Source organism: Varanus komodoensis, unplaced genomic scaffold (genome assembly GCF_004798865.1).
Source record: "Varanus komodoensis strain SLA01 unplaced genomic scaffold, ASM479886v1 scaffold3, whole genome shotgun sequence".
NCBI lineage: Eukaryota > Metazoa > Chordata > Lepidosauria > Squamata > Varanidae > Varanus > Varanus komodoensis.
In genome coordinates, this window is record NW_025335761.1 from 18820549 (window position 1) to 18839479 (window position 18931).

General features: G+C 40.1%; 1 protein-coding gene across 6 annotated transcripts in view; it reads left to right on the forward strand.

Moving 5' to 3' along the window:
- Positions 1–18931, forward strand: part of ZNF106 (zinc finger protein 106) — a 50803-nt gene that overhangs the window by 21988 nt on the left and 9884 nt on the right. For 5 of the 6 annotated variants that reach the window (XM_044437003.1, XM_044437001.1, XM_044437004.1 and 2 more), the window contains 13 exons: positions 2953–3586; positions 4386–4455; positions 4906–5060; positions 5155–5215; positions 7626–7985; positions 9330–10116; positions 11130–11185; positions 12322–12467; positions 13556–13690; positions 14848–14964; positions 15833–16024; positions 17444–17506; positions 18565–18684. In XM_044437003.1, the coding sequence (XP_044292938.1) occupies positions 2953–3586; positions 4386–4455; positions 4906–5060; positions 5155–5215; positions 7626–7985; positions 9330–10116; positions 11130–11185; positions 12322–12467; positions 13556–13690; positions 14848–14964; positions 15833–16024; positions 17444–17506; positions 18565–18684 (2896 nt within the window). Of the gene's footprint in view, positions 1–2952; positions 3587–4385; positions 4456–4905; positions 5061–5154; positions 5216–7625; positions 7986–9329; positions 10117–11129; positions 11186–12321; positions 12468–13555; positions 13691–14847; positions 14965–15832; positions 16025–16153; positions 16185–17443; positions 17507–18564; positions 18685–18931 lie in introns of those variants that run through there. The other variant, XR_006415404.1, reaches the window with a different exon arrangement.

Sequence of the window (18931 nt, forward strand, 5' to 3'; positions counted from 1 at the left end):
ATGTACCAGTGGCAGCTGGTGCCCACTTTTCTTGGTGAGGCAAAATATGTGTACTAGAGGCAGAGGCAAAGGGAGCACTTGAAATGGAGCATACTCCTGAAAACACAAGAATGACTTGCATGAAGTTCAAATTCATGAATGCACAGTACAGGAACAAGGTGATAGTGATCATGATCATACTAACACTGTCCTCAGAGCAAACACAGACACCATTCTTAAGCAATAGCAGTTAGGAAGCCATAGGACAGAAAGTGGGGGCACATGAAATTTGAATTCATAAATGCATAGCACAAGATGATGATGAAAGTAATTCTACCAGAGCAAATAATTCATGATATGTTTTAAGTGGCTATAAAGAACCCAGACTCAAGCCCCCAAGCAGCTTTTTGTAAAGTTAAACAAATCACAAGAAGGAGAAGTACGTTTAAAATTGATTAATAGGGATCCATACAGGGAATTACCACCCCATGGGAAACTTATTTTTAAAATTAATTTTTGAATTAGAGAGAGAGAAGGCATAGTAAACCGCAGATCTCCCCATGTATTCCCTCAGATGTAAGCCAAACTTACTCAGAAGTAAAGGAAAGCAAAATACTGAAAACACGTCTCAGCTTTCTTCATTTTTACTCAGAAGTAAACTAGGTGTTAATCAGAAAGCAAAGCACAGAATTTGTATTTTACAGGTTGAAGCAGCTCAGTACTCATAACCAAGCATAAGCATCAGGTTGGAGCAGCAACAGCAGGGCAGTTTTAACAAGCACATTCACCAAAATTCTCTTACAAATTGGAACAGCACAGTGGAGTTTTCTCTTGAGTTTTCATTTATTACTAGTAAAAACATTGTTTAATGATGCTCAGCAGTTTTAAAACATGACAGCAGATCTGTTGAACGCAGAGTATATCCTTCCCACTCTCAGAGAAAGAAAACTCCTTCCAAATACAAGGAAAGGGAATTCCCTCGTTCCTCCATTGTTTTCACTAAACTTTCATAAGCAAAATGAAGTGGCTGCAGCACATTTACTGTACATGAGAGCGCATTAAGCAGTGGTCACTGAAATCTGCCAGGAAACCAGGAAGCCGAATGTGGGACATTTTTTAACAGCTAATCAGGGCAGGAGGAAGATAGGAAGAAGCCAGTTGAGAGAAAGAAGCAATTGTTTGGCTAATTGTAAGACTGTCCCAAAACCGTTTGAGAGTGGATGCTATACAAAAGTTTTAAATAAATAAATAAATAATCAGTAAAAGGAGGAGGCAGCTGTGTGTATGCAAGGATGTCCATAATGGGGGAAAAAGATGGGGTAGGTTCTTATTGGTTCTGCCTTGAAGAAACTGGTAGGTGGGTTCATAGATCATGTAGCCCAGCACGGTATATGTGGGCAGCCATTTTTAATACTGAAGCCACATCTGCAATGTCATTTAAACTGATGAGGGTTGGTTGTTTCCATGAGAAACAAATTGCCCCAGCCCTAAAACAGCCTTGGGTGGTTTGTTAACCAAACCAACAACCCATCCTCATTGGATTTGGATGTCATGTCAACCTGCAGTCGTGGCTTGCCCATTCAGAAGTACCCATCAGGCACCAACTTGAACCAATACAAGATGGGAAATACATGGCTCAACAGAACTGAAAAAGAAATAGACTTTGGAGTATAGGTGGGCAACAGGCTAAATATGAGCCAATGATATGCAGCCGCCAAGACAGCAAATGCTGTATTGGGATGCATTAACAGAAATATTACTTCTGAAGTACTAGAAGTGGTAGTTCCCCTATACTCCTCACTAGTCAGACCCCATCTGGAGTACTGTGTCCAGTTCTGGGCACCAAGATTTAAGAAAGATGCAGAAAAATTAGGGTCCAGAGGAGGGCAACAAAAATAATCCAGGGTTTGGAAACACTGTCCTATGGGGAGAGACTGAGAGAACTGAGCATTTTCAGCCTTGAGAAGAGAACATGATATCCTTCCATAAGTACCTCAAAGGCTGTCGCAAAGAGCCTTCTTTTCTTGCTGATACCAGAGTGTAGGACATGAAATTATCAAGTCAAGCTGCAACAACTCAGATTCAGGCTAGATAGCAGGAAACGTTTCCTCACTGTCAGAGCAAAACAACAGTGGAACCAGCTGCTTAGAGAGCTTATGGGCTCTCACACACTTGAGACTAGACAGCCATCAGAGTTGGATGACATAAACTGGTGTCCTGCAACAGCAGGGGGTTGGACCTGATGGCCTGCATGGGTTCTTCCAACTCTACTCTTCTATGATTCTATGAACTGAAACCAAGCAGGACTTAGATAAACCACAGTGGCCTGAAATGATAGTGAGACTCTTGTGGCTGTGTCACAGAAACAGCTTCCAGGGGACTGTTTCCCTAGTCACCCTTTTGAAAAGGCATTTCTTTGCACATTACTGGCACAGCCAGCCTAGGATAATGAAACATAGAGCTAGGCAGAGGCAGCTGAAGTGAGAGAGACATTTGTATGCACAGCACTATGAGTGAAGTAGGAGCACCAAAGCCACTGCTCTCCATGGTTCAAAGAAATCCATCAGCACTACACATTTATGTATATGAGTACCACCCATATTAACAAAAGATAACCAGTTTACTCCTAAGTGGAAAAATTATTGTCCTTTCAGTAGGCAGCTCCATTTATATATCTACCTATCAGTACAACATTTGGACTCTATATGAGTGTGTGTTTATGGATTTTGACTTCATGAAGCGGAAGCCTAGTTGAAGAATTTTCAGTAGTATTGTTCCAATTCTCAGGTTCAAAACTTTAATGTAATATAGAACAACATTACTGAGCTACCCATACATGACACTTAATTGAAGTCTTAACTATGTATCAACTGTTAATACTTTACTAAAATAAAGTTTAATGTCCCAAAGGTGTTCCGTATGGAAATGAAATGAATAACAATAATAAGAAAGTGTTTCCCTTTTGTGTTTAAGGTTTGGCATTGAGATGGTTCCCCTCATCCAGAATGAACAAGAGGGCCTTGAGTTGGGTGAGGAAGCTGACCTGAACAGACTTGAAGGATTCCACTGGGAAGGGATAACCATAGGTTCCCCTGGGACTGTTAGGAAACGTAGCCTCTCTGAAAGCAGTGTGGCTGTAGATAAGACAGCCTCTGTTTACAGTTTCTTCAGCAACCAAGGGATAAACAAAGAAAATGAACAAAGGCAAACCTGTTCAGTTGCCAACGCTGAGGCTGTAACATCTGGATCTCAGATGCTCGCAGATGCTGTGGCTAGCATGAAACAAGAGTCCTCTTCTCTTCCTTCCTCACCATTCATGCCAGACAGAACTGATTCCATTTCCAGTGGAAGGAGACTCAGCCTACAGACTCCCCTTGATGTCAACAGGCTCACAGCATTTAGCACACGAGAAGACCTGAGAAGCCTTGAATATAATGTTCAGTTACTGGAGACCCAAGACATGCCAGAGAGTCCAGGGGAAAAATACTGTATGGCTTCAGGTCTGGCATTGTTCAGCACTCTGGATGCAGCCACAGACAGCAGCTATACATCAGGCAATGAGCAGAATGACAGCCAGGGAACTGGCAAAAAAAGACGAGCAACCGGAGTAAGTTATCTGAATATCAGTAGAAACCTCCTTTTGCACCCATTTAAAGCATGTTACAGTATCTGGAAAATGGCTTTCATGTGTAGTTTTTAAAAACATTTTGTGAAATTACTGTGGTTCATCAAATGCCTTACCTGTACAAAGTACAGAGATTATTATTGGTTATGAGAATTACTTTGCTTAAGGAATGTGTTCTATGGCAGTATGATTCCCCATCCCATTTGAGCCATAATTCTGATATTATGTTTGTGGTTCTCAGAGTATTCTTACTTACCACTTTCAGAAGTACATTTGTCTGTTTAAGGTTTTATCAATGAGTGGCCTCAGTAAAGAAATGTAAATTGCAGCATCTTGGCCACTTGAGTTTCATGAATGTGTGTCTTTTAATAAAGTACAGAGCAGCAGGATCCCATATCACCTGCAGATCAAAGTGAGATCACAACAATTATATATAATATACCTAACATGCTTTGGGTTGGACTTGTGCTGTAAACCTATCCATGAGGTTTATTTTCGAGTAGGCACATGTAGATTTTTTTTAGTTGAGCATAGTTTTTATTGAAATCTTGCTAACTCTGTGGATTTTTATAGGCCTATGTTTAGTTTTGACTACTTAAGTCATATTCATTTCAGTGGGTCTTTTAAGTGACTAAGTCTGGATCCGGCCCTGTGTTTTTAAACATGTAGGCTTGAAATAGGCTTGATGAATACTTGAATATGCATTAAATCTGCAGGTTATGTACATAGCCTTGACTGAACTAGTTCAGCTAATGAGGAATACGTATTTTTTAATTTGCAGGAGGGTTCCTCTCCTGAAATTCCCAGTCTAGAAAGAAAGAATAAACGAAGGAAGATTAAAGGCAAAAAAGGTTGGTGTTTATGGGAAATGAGTTTGCACTGCATTACTATTTCTAGTTTACATCCCTTAGGATACCCTCCATAGAAATTCTACTTTTTATGCTGGTGTATGTGTCTGAGTGGAGGTCAAAGAATTATACTATAGGTTTCTCTGAACAGTGCTTTCCTCTGGGGGGGGGGCAATTATTTGTAGGGTATTCTGAGCTTACCAAACACAAGATTATTATGTACACATTTTGTACTGTACTTTATATAGTACAATAGATGCTTTGAGTGCCATTTCCTTGGTAGAAAGGTAGAGACTATATATTTCAAATTTGCCAGTTGCTTTCACTAAGCAACCATGTAGCAATTTACACAAATGAAGCGGGTTTTAGAAATGGACATAGAGCAAATGCAGTGGCTTTACAAATGTCCTGAAAGTGGCCATGCCAAATCTTATAACTGATTCTCTTTTGCAGAACGTTCTCAGTTAGACCAGTTGTTGTCTATTTCCATGCGGGAAGAAGAACTGATCAAGTCCTTGCATTGTGTAGACGGAAGCCTTCTGCAGGCTCGAGCTGCTCTGCAGGCAGCTTATATTGAAGTCCAGCGACTGCTTGTACTGAAACAGCAGGTACTTCCACATTTTGAAGCCTGGTAACTTTAGCTTTGGCAATTCCAGATGGATGTATTTTGATGGCCCTGATTAAATCTCTCTCATTTTGTAGGTATCAGTAGAAATGGGAGCTTTGAGGAGCCAGAGAATTCAGATCCTGCAGGGGCTACAAGGTAATCAGAGCATTCCACCTGCTACAATGACATGTGGAATCCTTTATAAAGTGTCCACTAACAATAGTGATCTGGGCAATGTGTCATTCCCATGCAGCAGCAGAAAGGAAATAGCTTTAAAACACTGCTCAAGCTATCTTTGGGGGGGAGGGTTGCTACTTTTTTTTAAACTGTGCATTATAACCTCCCCCCTCAAAGTATACATTAAAAAAGAAAGTTTCCAGAAAAACAAAAACAAAATGGAGTATTGCAATGTTTGAATACAGTGTTAACAACCCCCTTAAACAATAATTACATATATATTGCATATCTATATGTTAGTATAACAGAGCATACTACAGTTATTAAAATAATTATGTGTAGACTTCAATAAAGCTACCCTAAATATCTGTTTATCCATTTGTAGATTACCCCCAAAAGCCACCCATTCAAAAATTGAAAGTTCGATTAAGTTCTCCACCCATTGTTTTGTTGCAAGTGGCTATTTATCTTTTGTCTATCTTAACAATATTAGTCTTTTAGCTATCAAAAGGATGCAGAAGAGTCAGATATGTTGACCTGGCATTGAATTCCAAGAGATAGGAATTTCAAAAAACCATGCATATCCTTGAATATTAAAGAACATTCCAACACAGGGTTTGTTCAAATTATTACCTCCCCGCAAAAGGAAGCTGCCATTTGGTTTTGTCAAAACATAGAAGAGAATCATTAGCAACATTGCACCTCCAACAATCGGGATGGCTTAATTAAGCCCTTATCAAACAGACCTTAAGGCATTCATTGTACTCAAAACATCATTTTTTCTTGAATTAGGCATAGCCTAAGATCCATGACACCCTGTGAAATTAATAATAATGAAGCATTTCATTTTTGGGAGGAGAAGCTACCACCTAGTGTCTGACATCTCTACTGCAAGCTTCAGACTATCTGGCCTATTTAAATTAAGTTTCCTTGGATCATTTTGAAAATGAAACTGCCCCCAGTGTTCCCTTAGTATGCATACCATGTTTCAGAAGTCAAGGCTTCACAGTCTTGGAGCTATTGCACTGACAGATAGACACAGATCTTTGTTTATTATAGAAGACAACAACTGCTAAAATAGTTATAAAAGAAATGCTAAAATCATTCAGAAGCTGAAAGATAATGTTTTCAGGGTCCTAAATGCCTATATAGATGGAGGCACAGATATCTCCCCAGAAATAGAGGTCTAAAATGAAGGGCATCACAGCAAATGTCCTGTCTCTGGTACTTAACAGCCTAATAGTTGTTGTTGTTGTTGTTGTTGTTATTAGAACATTTCTATGCCGCCCCTTGCCGAAGCCTCGGGGCGGCTTACAACACCAATACAATACAAAAATAACAATATAAAATTAAAGTTAATAATATAAAATAAATAAAAATATAAATGATATAAAAGAAGTTATAAAAGAAAAGTTATAAAGGAAAAGAAAAAGAAAAGAAGTCGCCCTGGCCAGATAAATAAGTAAATATTGTTAACAATTAAAATGACGTTTAAATAAAAAGGTCTTCACCTGGTGCTTGTTTTAAAATTATTTCCACTTTTGGTTTACTTACTTTGAGTTACTCAGTGAATTCTAAAACTGCCATAGGGAATCTTCTCAAATGGATAAATTAATCTCAGGAAGAAAGGATTAGCTGAATGCTCACCCAAGACCTGGGGAGACACAAAAGTCCTGTGAATGCTTCCAGTTCCCTGAGGTATTGTAATTCAAAGAAGAAAAAGAAGCAAAAGAGGATACTCCACTAATCCTGTCACACCATTTGTTAATACAAAGGAACAGCAGGGAAACACACAATTCAAAGAGAGCAGGAAGCAGGTTGTCAGTTCACCTCCCAACCCTGTCAAAGTGCACATAGTACATGACTCAGGAAAAACCAAAATAGAGCTTTACACTTCATAAAGAAGAATTACTTGTTTAAGAAAATGTAGACCAGGATGCAATACACAGCTACTCTATTCAGGTCTGAGCCCTGCGTTTTGCACGAAATCTTTCTCCCCTGCCCCACCCTGCTACAGAAGTCAAATAAAAATCATTCCTCTTACTTTAACCCCCATGCTAGCCAAAGAGCGATGGCTGGCAACCAAACTTGGATGCACCCACCATCTCAGAGCAGCTCCAACTTAGGTTCTGGCCCAGCTGCAGGCAGTTAACCTACAAATGGCCATAACAGTAAAATACAGCCAGTTGTCCGTGGGAAGGACTATCCCCTGCTTTCTGATAAATCCAAGGAGCAAATCTCCCAATTTTCCTCAACTGGGACTTACCAAGACAGAGAGACCCCCCCCCCCACACACACACAAAAATCTCCATGTCCATTAACCATTGAGTTTTCATTTAGTCCTTCTTTACAACCTGTAATATGAAATACATTTATTCTTTCTCCTTAGAAACCTATGAGCCTTCTGAGCAGCTGCAGCAGCTTCATCCCAGCAGCTCAAGCGAAAAAAGAGCTAGCAAGCTTCAGCTGACCCACAACCTTACTGCAAATCCAGGTGGTCCTATTCCTCTTTTGGAAACTGCCTCATCTGTTTCTGCCCAGGTAGCTGCTATTCCTTTGGCAGACCCCATCCAAGTAAGCACTCAACCTACATTCCAAACTACTGGTGGCATTGGAACCATCATAGCTCCTGATTCATCTGTTCAAATCAAGCAAGAGCCTGCATCTCCAAAACCTGGGGAGGAGAGCATGAATATTCCCAAACAAAGCTCCCCATGTTCTCTGCGAGCAGATCTTCAGTTTCAGGATGGTATGTTCACTTATTTTTTGTTAGACGATAGTAATTCCATGTGTGTGCATGCATTTGTGTTTATGCATACAGAGTCTTGATTTCTAAGACATGCTGAGTGCTACTGGCCCTGCTCTGTTCCTGGGCTGTTGAAAAACAAGAGGTCAGCTTTAATGGGGGTTTGCATAACTGTCTTACTTCCCCAAGCACAGCCTTCTCTGGAAGGGGAGACAAAGGGAAGAGGAAATGGACAGAGTGACTCTGCTGAAAAACTTGCAGTATTTACTATGCTTCTTCTGCAAAGACAGTCAACAAACTGGAGAAGGAGAGTGTTGCTCACACCAGCCCAAGATAGGCCCTTTCCTCCAAATTTGCCTCAGAGAGAGGAGGAGAACATCCAGAGTTATATACCTACATGTGTCACTTATACCACTTATACGTCAAGTGAATAGGAGAATTCACGGGCAAGTCTGAATGCTCTGTTTAGAAAAGGATCAAAAAGCAAGTGAATGAAAATTACCATGTTCCTTTAACTTAGCCCAATTCTCTGCTGACTTTTTTATTCAATATGTTTGTGTGGAGTTGGAAGACAAACAACTGAGCAAGTCTTCAGTATCCCACCTCAGACACAAAGTAGAAAGTGGCAAATTCTTCATTAAGTAATTCCCAAAGCCTGCTATTTTTCAAGGTGCTCTGTTTCTTCAGATACCTTATTCATTTAAATGTGGCAAAGCCTATATCAGTCGTAGTTCACTATCCTTGAATTGTTTAACCCATTGGTTGTTGGGTCCGCACGAAAGCAAGCATGTGAGCTACCTTATGGTTTGTTTTGCTTCCTGATTATAAACCAATCCAGGATTGTTCTGTTTGCTGTCATGACCAAACCTGGCACTCTGAAGGACAAAGAACCCAGAGTTTGAACCAAAAGTTTATTGGTAATTTGGTGAAACTTATCTCCAAGAACCAACCAGTCAGCTCAAACACATCCCAGAATTACATAAAATTCTCAAAAGCCCTGGCTGCTGCTAATTTCTCTTGCACTTTAGCATATAAAGTATATTTCCATAGGTATTACATGTATCCTCTGAACAACTATGCAAAGTTGTTATTATTTCTGTTGGGTAGATTTTATTTATTTATTTAAATACAGAAAATGACATTGATTTGCCAAGCCCCTAAAGAAAGGAGTGGCAACAAAATGTTAGATGCCAGAAGACGCTGGCTAGCAAGGTATTTGTAATCTACATAGAGGTCATAGTGTTGATTAATGGCTTGAATCTGAAGTTCTGTAACTTACTCTTGGAAGATTCACAGGTCTACAGTTCATATATGGGTAAAAAAGTATTTTCTGTCCTCTTTCTCCAGGGACTGCAAGCCAGCAATCTTCATTGTACCCAGTTATCTCTGCTACCATGTCCTTGTCAGGACTCATTGATTTCCAAGAGCCCAATCAAGATATTCAGACACCTGTTCTGGATAAGGGGGAAACCATGTTATCTGGTCAGTCTTCCTCTAACTATTCTCTGTTGCTCTCTTCACTGAAGATTGAAGAAAACAGTATACCATTGGACAATACTATCTCAGAGCAGTGCAGCAGTTCCTTTCAAAGCCAGACCTTTCCCTCTGAACTGCCTGCTAAAAAAGATCCCAAAGAGACAACTGAACAGCCTGAGCAGACAGCTGTCTCTTGTTTAGTTTCCAAGGAGAGCAAAATAAGCAAGAAAAAGAAGAAGTTGAAGAAGAAAAAAGCACTGAGGGCAGCCCATGTACCTGAGAACAGTGACACAGAACAGGATGTAAGTGATTCAAAACCTTATAGGAAAGTCAAGACTATAAAAGTGCCTAAAGGGGAAAAAGTGACAACCTCCACTCCTCCAAAGCAAGAAGATGCAGGGGTTGCTCAAGAAGGAAAGCAGAAGAAAGAAGAGAATGAGAGTGACACATCTCTGGAATTTGTGGAAATCCCCAAATCTCTTGAAGTGGTGGCCATCACTTCATCAGAGTCAGGAGATGAGAAACCAGATAGTCCTTCCAAGAGAGATGCCTTGAGCTCCTCAGAGCACCTATTGAGAGAAGCATCTCGATTTGGCTATGATGAAGTGAGCTCTACCAGTGAGATTGGAACGAACTATCGAGATAACATTCACAAAAGGTGAGCTAGAAAGCTGGGAGAATATCCAGCACAATGGTTGTGGAATGCACACAAGCACAGTGCAAGCAGAATCTAGTGCAAATTAATGCTTCTGGAATGGGACAGATCCATAGAGCTGCTTTCTTCAGGGTGCTCTGGCTTGTTCATTTCCTTAAGCACTAACTGGGGCTAATTGCCTGAGTTTCACTAGCAAATGATAGTTTCTATTTGTGCTCATATTAGTTGCTCTAAGGCAGTATATTTAGTGGTAGCCAACCAACAGAATTTGCTACTGCCTTCATTTGTACATTGATTGTGTATTGGTGTTACTGCAGTGCTTTTTAATCTGATGATGATGGTGTTGGGTTTTATGGCTTCTTAGGGTGCAATCCAGTCTGGATGCCTGGAACCATCTGAATTTGGAGGATTGCAGGCATCCTGTATGGGGTGGGAGGAATATAGAGGCAAGAGAGCATGATGCTAATGGGCGGCCTTTACACTAAATAAATAAATAAGGTTTTCTGATGTCACTGTTGTGACCTTGCAGGGCAGCCGGTGTGCTCCTTTTTATACTGGCTGTGAGGTGAGCAAGGAGGGTACTCAAAGTTTGGAGAACAAGTTGTGAGGCCAAAGTGCTTTTCCAACCTTGTAGCTTGGTCTCAAAAAGTCCTATTTTTTCTAGACTCTGTCTAGCAGCCATAGAGTTATTAGTAAGTTCACAATTGGTCTTTTTAGTCTTGTTTGTTTCCTCGGGAGCTTCTGGACAGATATGAGTTTTATAAATGTCATACATAATTAAGTAGAAATCTTCAATACAGAACATCTTCTGTAAATCCTTCCATAGAATGGAACTCTTGTTCTACACAGCGCTTTGCAATTGCTAATGACAAGGACTTTTTCCTAGAATTCAGGTCAGTTCTTCTTCCCAATGAGTACTTTCCCCAGATCTTACATTAAACCGTCTTGAGAATCTGTCTTTTTATGTGCTTTGCTTAACATTTTTGTAATAGCAGGACATTCTGTTTCTTCCATAGTGTGGCTGAGACTCAGACATCCATATCATCAATAAAGGGATCAAAAAATTCATCAGGTACATCCATTTCTATATTTTTTAATGGAGAAATGAGTTGAATGATTTTGAGAGAAGGGGGGTAAACAAAGTCATATATAGATTGGGGGGGCATTTTTATATCCTGAAAATTCAGTGGCCAGAAACTTGCTTTAAAATGACTTCGTAATAAAAATAAAGATTCCAGACTGATTTTGGATTTTTCCCATGGAAAAGAAGCCAGACATTTCTTAGTTCTTGGCTGTCTTTTCTTCTGTCCGATTAGAGTTTAACTTTCATTTCTCAATTGCCATTCAGCCTCTGTTCTTTCAATAGATTGTTATAGTAAGTCCACCATGATTGCTGCCACCTAACATATACTAAGAAAGAACTAAAAGACTGAGCGCTTAGCATAGTATCCTTAAACCCAAGACCTGAGGCATTTCAGACATTTTTTTAAATCTGAGGTGAACTTCAACAGCTTACTTACCCAAATGTAAAACATCGGGCAGTGAACAGATGGTTGAAGCTAGCTTTTATGGTGCTATGCTATTTGTGGTTGCCACTCTGCTGTTTGAATGTATCTAAAGGTTTCTGTGTTACAGATTTAGGTGGCTCAACTGATATTCAGGCAGCACAAATGGGCATCCACATTCCAAACAATCCAAAAACAAACACATTGTCCACAAATAGAATATATAGTTTTTAAAATTTAAAAATTACTTTAAAATTATTTCAAGGAATTTAAAATGTTGAAACCTATGAAATCTTTTAATTTTAAATTGTTAACATCTATAAAATGGATGCAGTAATGGTAGTCATTTTGTTTGCTTTTGATAATAGAATGAAACTATATACCCCTTCTCCCAATTTAAGATTCATGACACATTTCTAATGCGTCCTAAAGCCAAAAACTGTTTCAGTAGATTTATTTGTTCATCCCGTACTGTGTTATTTTTCTAGCCAGTCCTATGTTAAAATTTGGCTCCATTTCTGATTCTTTCAGCCAATAAGCTTGTAACAGTTATACTTTGTTTTTTTCCGATTGTGTGATAAATTTAATTAGTCCAACACCTGGCAGTTTTGAATTGAAGTTTTCTTTCTTTAGTTTTCTTTTCCCGTGGTATTATGCGCAGCCTATTTAATTAACTGTAGCTGTTGACAATTGCATTGGACAGAAGTCTCTTCAGAGCTGGGTGAAGATGAAGAACCAACAGAAGGGGTCTTTGAGGGACATTCTGCTGCAGTGAATGCCATTCAGATTTTTGGAAATTTGCTGTACACCTGCTCAGCAGACAAAACTATCCATGCATATAACTTAGTGGTAAGTAGTCTTGTTAAGGAGTTTGTGCTGGTTTCACAGCTTCTATTCCCACGTAAAGTGTCATGAGAAATGAGCATGGCTTACAGCAGACAAATGCAGTGAAACCATTGATATTTAAAGAAGCTCACATTTTCAGTATCCAGGAGTGTGAAGTGCGGGGACAGAGAGCTAAGAATAGCAATGCATTTTAGCTGTGAGTACTTGGCACCTTTCGTGAGACCAGACGTTTTGGCTAGTTGAATATACATGCATAGCTAATGAAGTGCAATAAAAATATGAACTCTTGTTCCTAGGGGTATCAGAATTTATCAGTACTGCTTTATGAAGAATTTGCTGTTCAAGATACTGCTTGTTGTTGCCCTATCAGAAGTGGTCTCAATAAGAGAGGATTTGTTGTTGTTGTTATACTGCATTTATATCCCACAGTTTTTCCTCTTGTGAGGAACCCAAAGTAGCTTATGTAGTCTTCTACCACTCCATTATATCCCCATAACAGCAACCCTTTGAGGGGTGGGTTAAGCAGAGAGTGAATGACTGGCCCAAAGTCACCCAGTGAGCTTTAGGGCTGAGTGGAGTCTAGAATCTGGGTCTCCCAGGTCCCTTGTCCAGTACTCTAACCACCAAACCACACTGGCTGTTGTTTCCATTGTGGGTTGCAGGTGTTACCTCTGGTGCCCCCTGTACACGTTTGTATACCTCACCTTTTTTCTTCGTGCATGATAATTATTAGCTTTTACATTGCACATCATGAAACAGAAGGGGTTAAATTCATGAAGTTATGGGTTGCAGCCAACTTTAAAATGCTGATTGATAGGTCATTTCTCCCATCTACACTACAGTAACAGAAAATATAGGGTGGTCTCAGATATGGATCTCATAAACTAGCTTCAGAGAGCCTAGGTTGCTATTACATTTCTGTTTGAACAGTCATGTGCCCCTACTGCATGTGTATTCTGATGAACCTAAAAGCACTTAAACCAGAAACTTGTGTTTGGTTTGTAATGCAGAATGTGTGGGTGTGCTTTGGTTGGTGATCAGAACGTAATTGAATAAATAAATCTTGAAATGCTTTGCTCTGCCTCTCACAGAACAGGAAATGTGTTGGTGTCTTTGAAGGACATACCTCCAAGGTGAACTGCTTGCTTGTGACTCAGACAACAGGGAAACATGCTGCGCTCTATTCTGGCTCCAGTGACCACAATATACATTGTTATAACATCAAGGTAAATGTAGTCACACTGTTGATGCCTTTGTGGGGATGTGTGAACCTAGCTCAACACACATATCCCTTTATAATCTGGCTAATTTCTTCCTTTTTCACATTACAAAACTGACCCAGAGGTGGATTGCAGTATTAAATTTAACCTCGCATTTTGATTACTTTGTCATTGTGGCTTGAAGCTCCATTAACAATGAGAGAAATCCTAGGCATTTCTTTACCTCTCTGTGCAGTTCTGGCCTTCTAAAAATCCAGTGCTATCTTAGAAAAATGTTGATGCCAAAACTTCCCCAATTCTTTAGTATAGTATACTGTTACCTCTTAAAGTGGAACAGTTGGGAGCGCTACACATCTTACTGTTTAAAAACCCTGTCACTTAGATAAATATACAGCATTTCTGGACTTCAAGCTAATACAAATCTAAAAGAGTTTGATAGCTTATATACACGGAGGAAACCAAGACTGGGTTTACACAACTGGGAAAGGAAAAGAAACCACAGAGGCGTCTTCTCCGGGGTTTGCGCATGCCGTTTAAGCGCTGTCCCATTTCCATAATTACCTTCGCCAGGCACAGGGTGGCATGTCATCCAAAGCTGGCTAAGTGGGCAAGGGGGCGGCTTATTCCAGGGTTCCGGAGTTATTTGAAAGCCACCCCCACTGCCCAGTGTTCATGGTTTCAGGTGACACAGGAACCCACACCCAGTGAGGGTAATTATGGAAATGAGACTGCACACAAATGCCACATGAGGGGCAGGGAAAAGAAGCCACCATAGTTTCTTTTCCTGTATTGGTCATGCAAACTCAGTAAATGAATTTGCACAATGTAGACATGAATAAACTACAGCATACAGCAGTCCAGCTAAGGCAGTTTAAATATGCTCATAATTAAATTTGCATTTGGAATTAGAATATTTGCTTCCTCCAGTGTTCTCCATGGGACTTGGCTATCATGTGGAGTCAAGGCCTGTAGTCTTGCCCTGTCTAGATAAATCACCTGTTTCATTCTGCTTGTGTAGCAGCCTAGCTTTGCCAGGCTAGGTGATCCTCTTGTAATCACCTGGTTTATAAAAGAAGCTAGCTTTCAGGTTCCCTCTTCAGGCTTATTTGTCTACAGGTGGTTTTGAAAGTGTTCAGTTAATAGTTTGGTTTTTCTCTTAACAGACTAGAGAGCTTGTGGATCAGTTTAAATTGGATGACCGTGTGCTCTGCCTGCATGGTAGATGGAGAATTCTTTACGCGGGACTTGCAAATGGTAGTGTGGTCACTTTCAATATAAAGGTCAGTATGACAGCCATGCACTCCAGGGGCACCTGCACCTGGTTCATCATCTAAAAAATGTCTGCCAACTTGCATGGTAATCTGAAAAAAAAAACCCTTAGTATTTCATGTGTAAATTGCTGTGGGTCAACCTCTGTAGATGCAGAAACAAAGGCTGAGAGAACTGGGCATGTACAGCCTTGAGTGGGGACATGATATCACTCGATACATACCTCAAAGGCTGTCACAAAGAGAACGACTAGTTTGCACAACGAAAATGAGCCACCATTGCTTATGTGAGCCATGGTACATCCCAGCAAGTGTTGGGCACAATTTGCATAATCACTGCCTAGCTGCAGCTTTCCATATTGTCCAGACCTGGACAGCATGGCTTTTTGGAGGTGTTAATCAACTCTCGGATAACTCTAGAGTTACCTATGGGTTTTTAAGGTTGTTTAACCCTACAGCCTCAGCTGGGTGGTGATTATGTAACTAGCACACCACTGCAGCTCACTAAGCCATGGTGTCTTAAGTCACAGTGCTTTATTTTGCTCATGTGAATCTGGTCACTGTATAAGCTGGGGGTGGACAGAAGGTAGATATCCAGATGTTTGGGATTTGAGTTTCCAGCATGGCTAATGGCCAGGAATTCTAGGAGTTGCTTTGAATAAATAAATTCTTTCTGTAAAAACATTTCATACAGAAAATGCTAATCAGGACTGACATTCTTAATGAAGAACATCTTTTAAAAGGCTAAATATATAAATGGATATTTGAAACTCTTGGGAGCTAGAATAGCATTCAGATAGCATATATTGATTCAGTCAAAAACCATATGAATAGCTGATTGTACTGCTAATTTGTGGTTGTTGGGATGTTGCTTTTTCAGAATAACAAACAACTTGATATCTTTGAGTGCCATGCCCCTAGAGCAATCAGCTGCCTTGCCACAGCCCAGGAAGGGGCACGGAGGTTGCTGATTGTGGGATCCTATGATTGTACAATCAGTGTGCGAGATGCTCGAAATGGACTGCTGCTTCGAACGCTTGAAGGCCATAGCAAGACGGTTCTCTGTATGAAGGCAAGTTGCTCAAAATGAACGCCTCTTATTGGACGCCCTTCACATGCGTTGTTCCTGCTTTTGAAGCAGTTCAGCCATGTAATGAACCTCCTTCCTCTCCATTTATTACCTTTGGTGGGTCTTTTTTAGGAGCAGTATCACTGGAAGGGCTTTATACCAGGTTAGAATGTTGGTTCACCTTGTTCTTTGTTGTCTGCACATACTGGCAATGGCTCTCAGGGTTCCAGTTAGATGTCTTTCCCAGCCCTAGTTGGAGCTGCTGGGGATGCTGCATCCACAGCGTGTGTTCTGCTACTGGGCTATAGTTCTTCACCTAATTGCAAATACTTATTCACCATTTCTAAAAAGAATGAGGTGGCATTCCTCTGTGATCTGTTCTCATCCCTCTGCTTTGTTTTTACTTTACACCAACAAAGAACTGAATATCGCTTCTCCCAGATTTCCAACAGGTTGTCTCTTTGCTATTTCGCTTACCAAGAGAGAACTCCTCATTTTTTCTCCCAAGCTTGTCTCATCTTGTATGGTCTCCACACCATTAACAACATCACCATCCACCTACTTGATTACAGCACAAAGCACTGACCTGCTTTAGTTGCTCATCATATTCAACTTGTTGCCCTGTTGCATAGCTAACTAATACAACATTGCAAAAATATGGTCCTTCCTCTCTGCCCTCACTGAAAGCGCTGGTTATATCTCCAGTTTTGACCACTGCAATTTCTCCTTGCTGGCCTTTCACTCTTCACTTTGAAATTAATAAATAGTGATGATGATAACGATGTGCTTGGATATCAGGATGAATATCATGCTCTCTTTCTCTCTTTACCTCTGACAACCAAGTAAAGATGTTGAGTGGGATTTTCATGTTTGACCAGATGCAGCTTCCACTGCCTTCCAAATATAGTTAAAAAAATTTTTTGGCGGTAAGGAGGAAAATCATCCTTGGTGGCTGTGCAGCACCCAAAGGGTCAGAATTAGTTTTCAAACAAGCTACTTTTCACACTTCAGGTTATCTGTGGTCAGTGTGGACACCATTTTTAATTTTTAAAAAGTTTTTTGAAATCCATTGGTATATCCAGGGTGCAAAAATGGCCTGTGGATCTCCTGAAGTTGCCTATTCATGCTACAGGTAATAGTAATCTTGATGCACAACTGAAATAGGAACAGAACAGTTTGCCATGAGTTTGCCACTAAGTGTATGGCTGCATTAAAATTTGAGCCTACTTCAGCTCATTTGTGTAGAGCAGATCATGGTTAATCATGTTTTGTATTTGGAAGGAAAGCATCATTTATTGTTTATATACTTGTGAACTGCTCAGAGTTTCAGCTATGGGTAGTATAAAAATGAAATAAAAAATCATCATCAGCAACAACAAAATGCTGTGGGTAATCTGAGTATTTGATTGTGTTTTTTCCAAGGTTGTTAATGATCTGGTGTTCAGTGGTTCCAGTGATCAGTCTGTCCATGCCCACAACATACATGTAAGTGGCTCATATGCTTCAAACTGTGCAAATATTGTGACATTTGAAAAGTAGGGTTACATTTTTCAGAAAACCAATAGCTAAATCACAAAGTTGACCACTTTTACCAATTTCCTAAATTGATATTAAATTGAGGAAGTAGAGCACCTTTATTTTTGAATGCAAACACATGAACACTAATCTATGCAAAGCATGTCAATTGAAAAGAATGTGCAAGTAGCCATGTTTTTTCTAAATCATGGCTGGGGAACTGTTTGTGGTTCCCACCTCCAGACCTCTTCTGTGCCTAGGCTAGCAAGTGCTCTAGTTAAGCTCCTGAGCTGGATGTTAAATATAGACAAAGTTCAGACAAAGCAATAAGCTACATTCAAGGGTTGAGTATGGGTGGTCTTTACACTGTAAATTGTTGAAATCTGGGTTATTGTATTGTCTAAACCCATGACTTTTTAACCACAAACCATGAAAGAACCCATGGTTTATTGTTGGTTTGTGAACTGTGAGTTGCTCACCTGAGTTTGCAATCTTGGCTGGATTCAGACAACACTAACCCATGTTTCAACAACAACCAATGGTTCAGTGATAACCTTTTCACAACCCATGCTCAAGAGTTATCATGTTGTCTGAACCCAGTAGCTGCCCTAATAATATTTGCAACTATAAGATTTAACTTATATTTTGTCATCTGCTGCATGGGTATAATACCCACTATTGGTGAGCTGCATTTGGCCTTTTCTGTCTTGATGCTGACATTTCTGGAATTTGTTTTGCTTTCTACTGGATAATAACTGAATAAGGGTGAGTTCCTAATAGACATATGTAGAGGTTGACCTTCATTTTGTAGGTGAATAAATTAAACTGGGTTATTGATGTTGAAACAGTTGAGCAGAGGTTCAGTGTCAGCTGTTTGCTGTAGTGTTTACTTTGCTGACATGTTTGATTTAAGGAATGAAAACTGTACTGAAATCCATGAACCTGTCAAGAATCTTTAACATAATCTTTAAGACATTGATGTTCTTATTGGTATATCCATTCATGCTGTAATGATTACCTTGGTGCAGACAGGAGAGCTGGTGCGGATCTACAAAGGGCACAACCATGCTGTGACAGTTGTGAACATCCTGGGGAAAGTGATGGTAACAGCCTGCTTGGACAAATGTGTTCGTGTCTATGAGCTTCAGGTAACAGAGACCACTTTCCTTATTCATATTCCAATGAGTGTTGCTTTTGGTGATGACTGCTGAAGAACAGCGGCATCCTTTGCTCTAGTTCTGTCTCTCTGTACAGTAGATGGAGATGCTGAGCTTTTGTTTGATCCTGAGAGATGGCTTGATTTTCAAATATTTAATGAGGGATCATATAAAACAGCCCTTCTTTTTCTGGTTCCAAGTTGGGCTTAAAGCAGCTTTTCCCAGCCTAATTCCCACC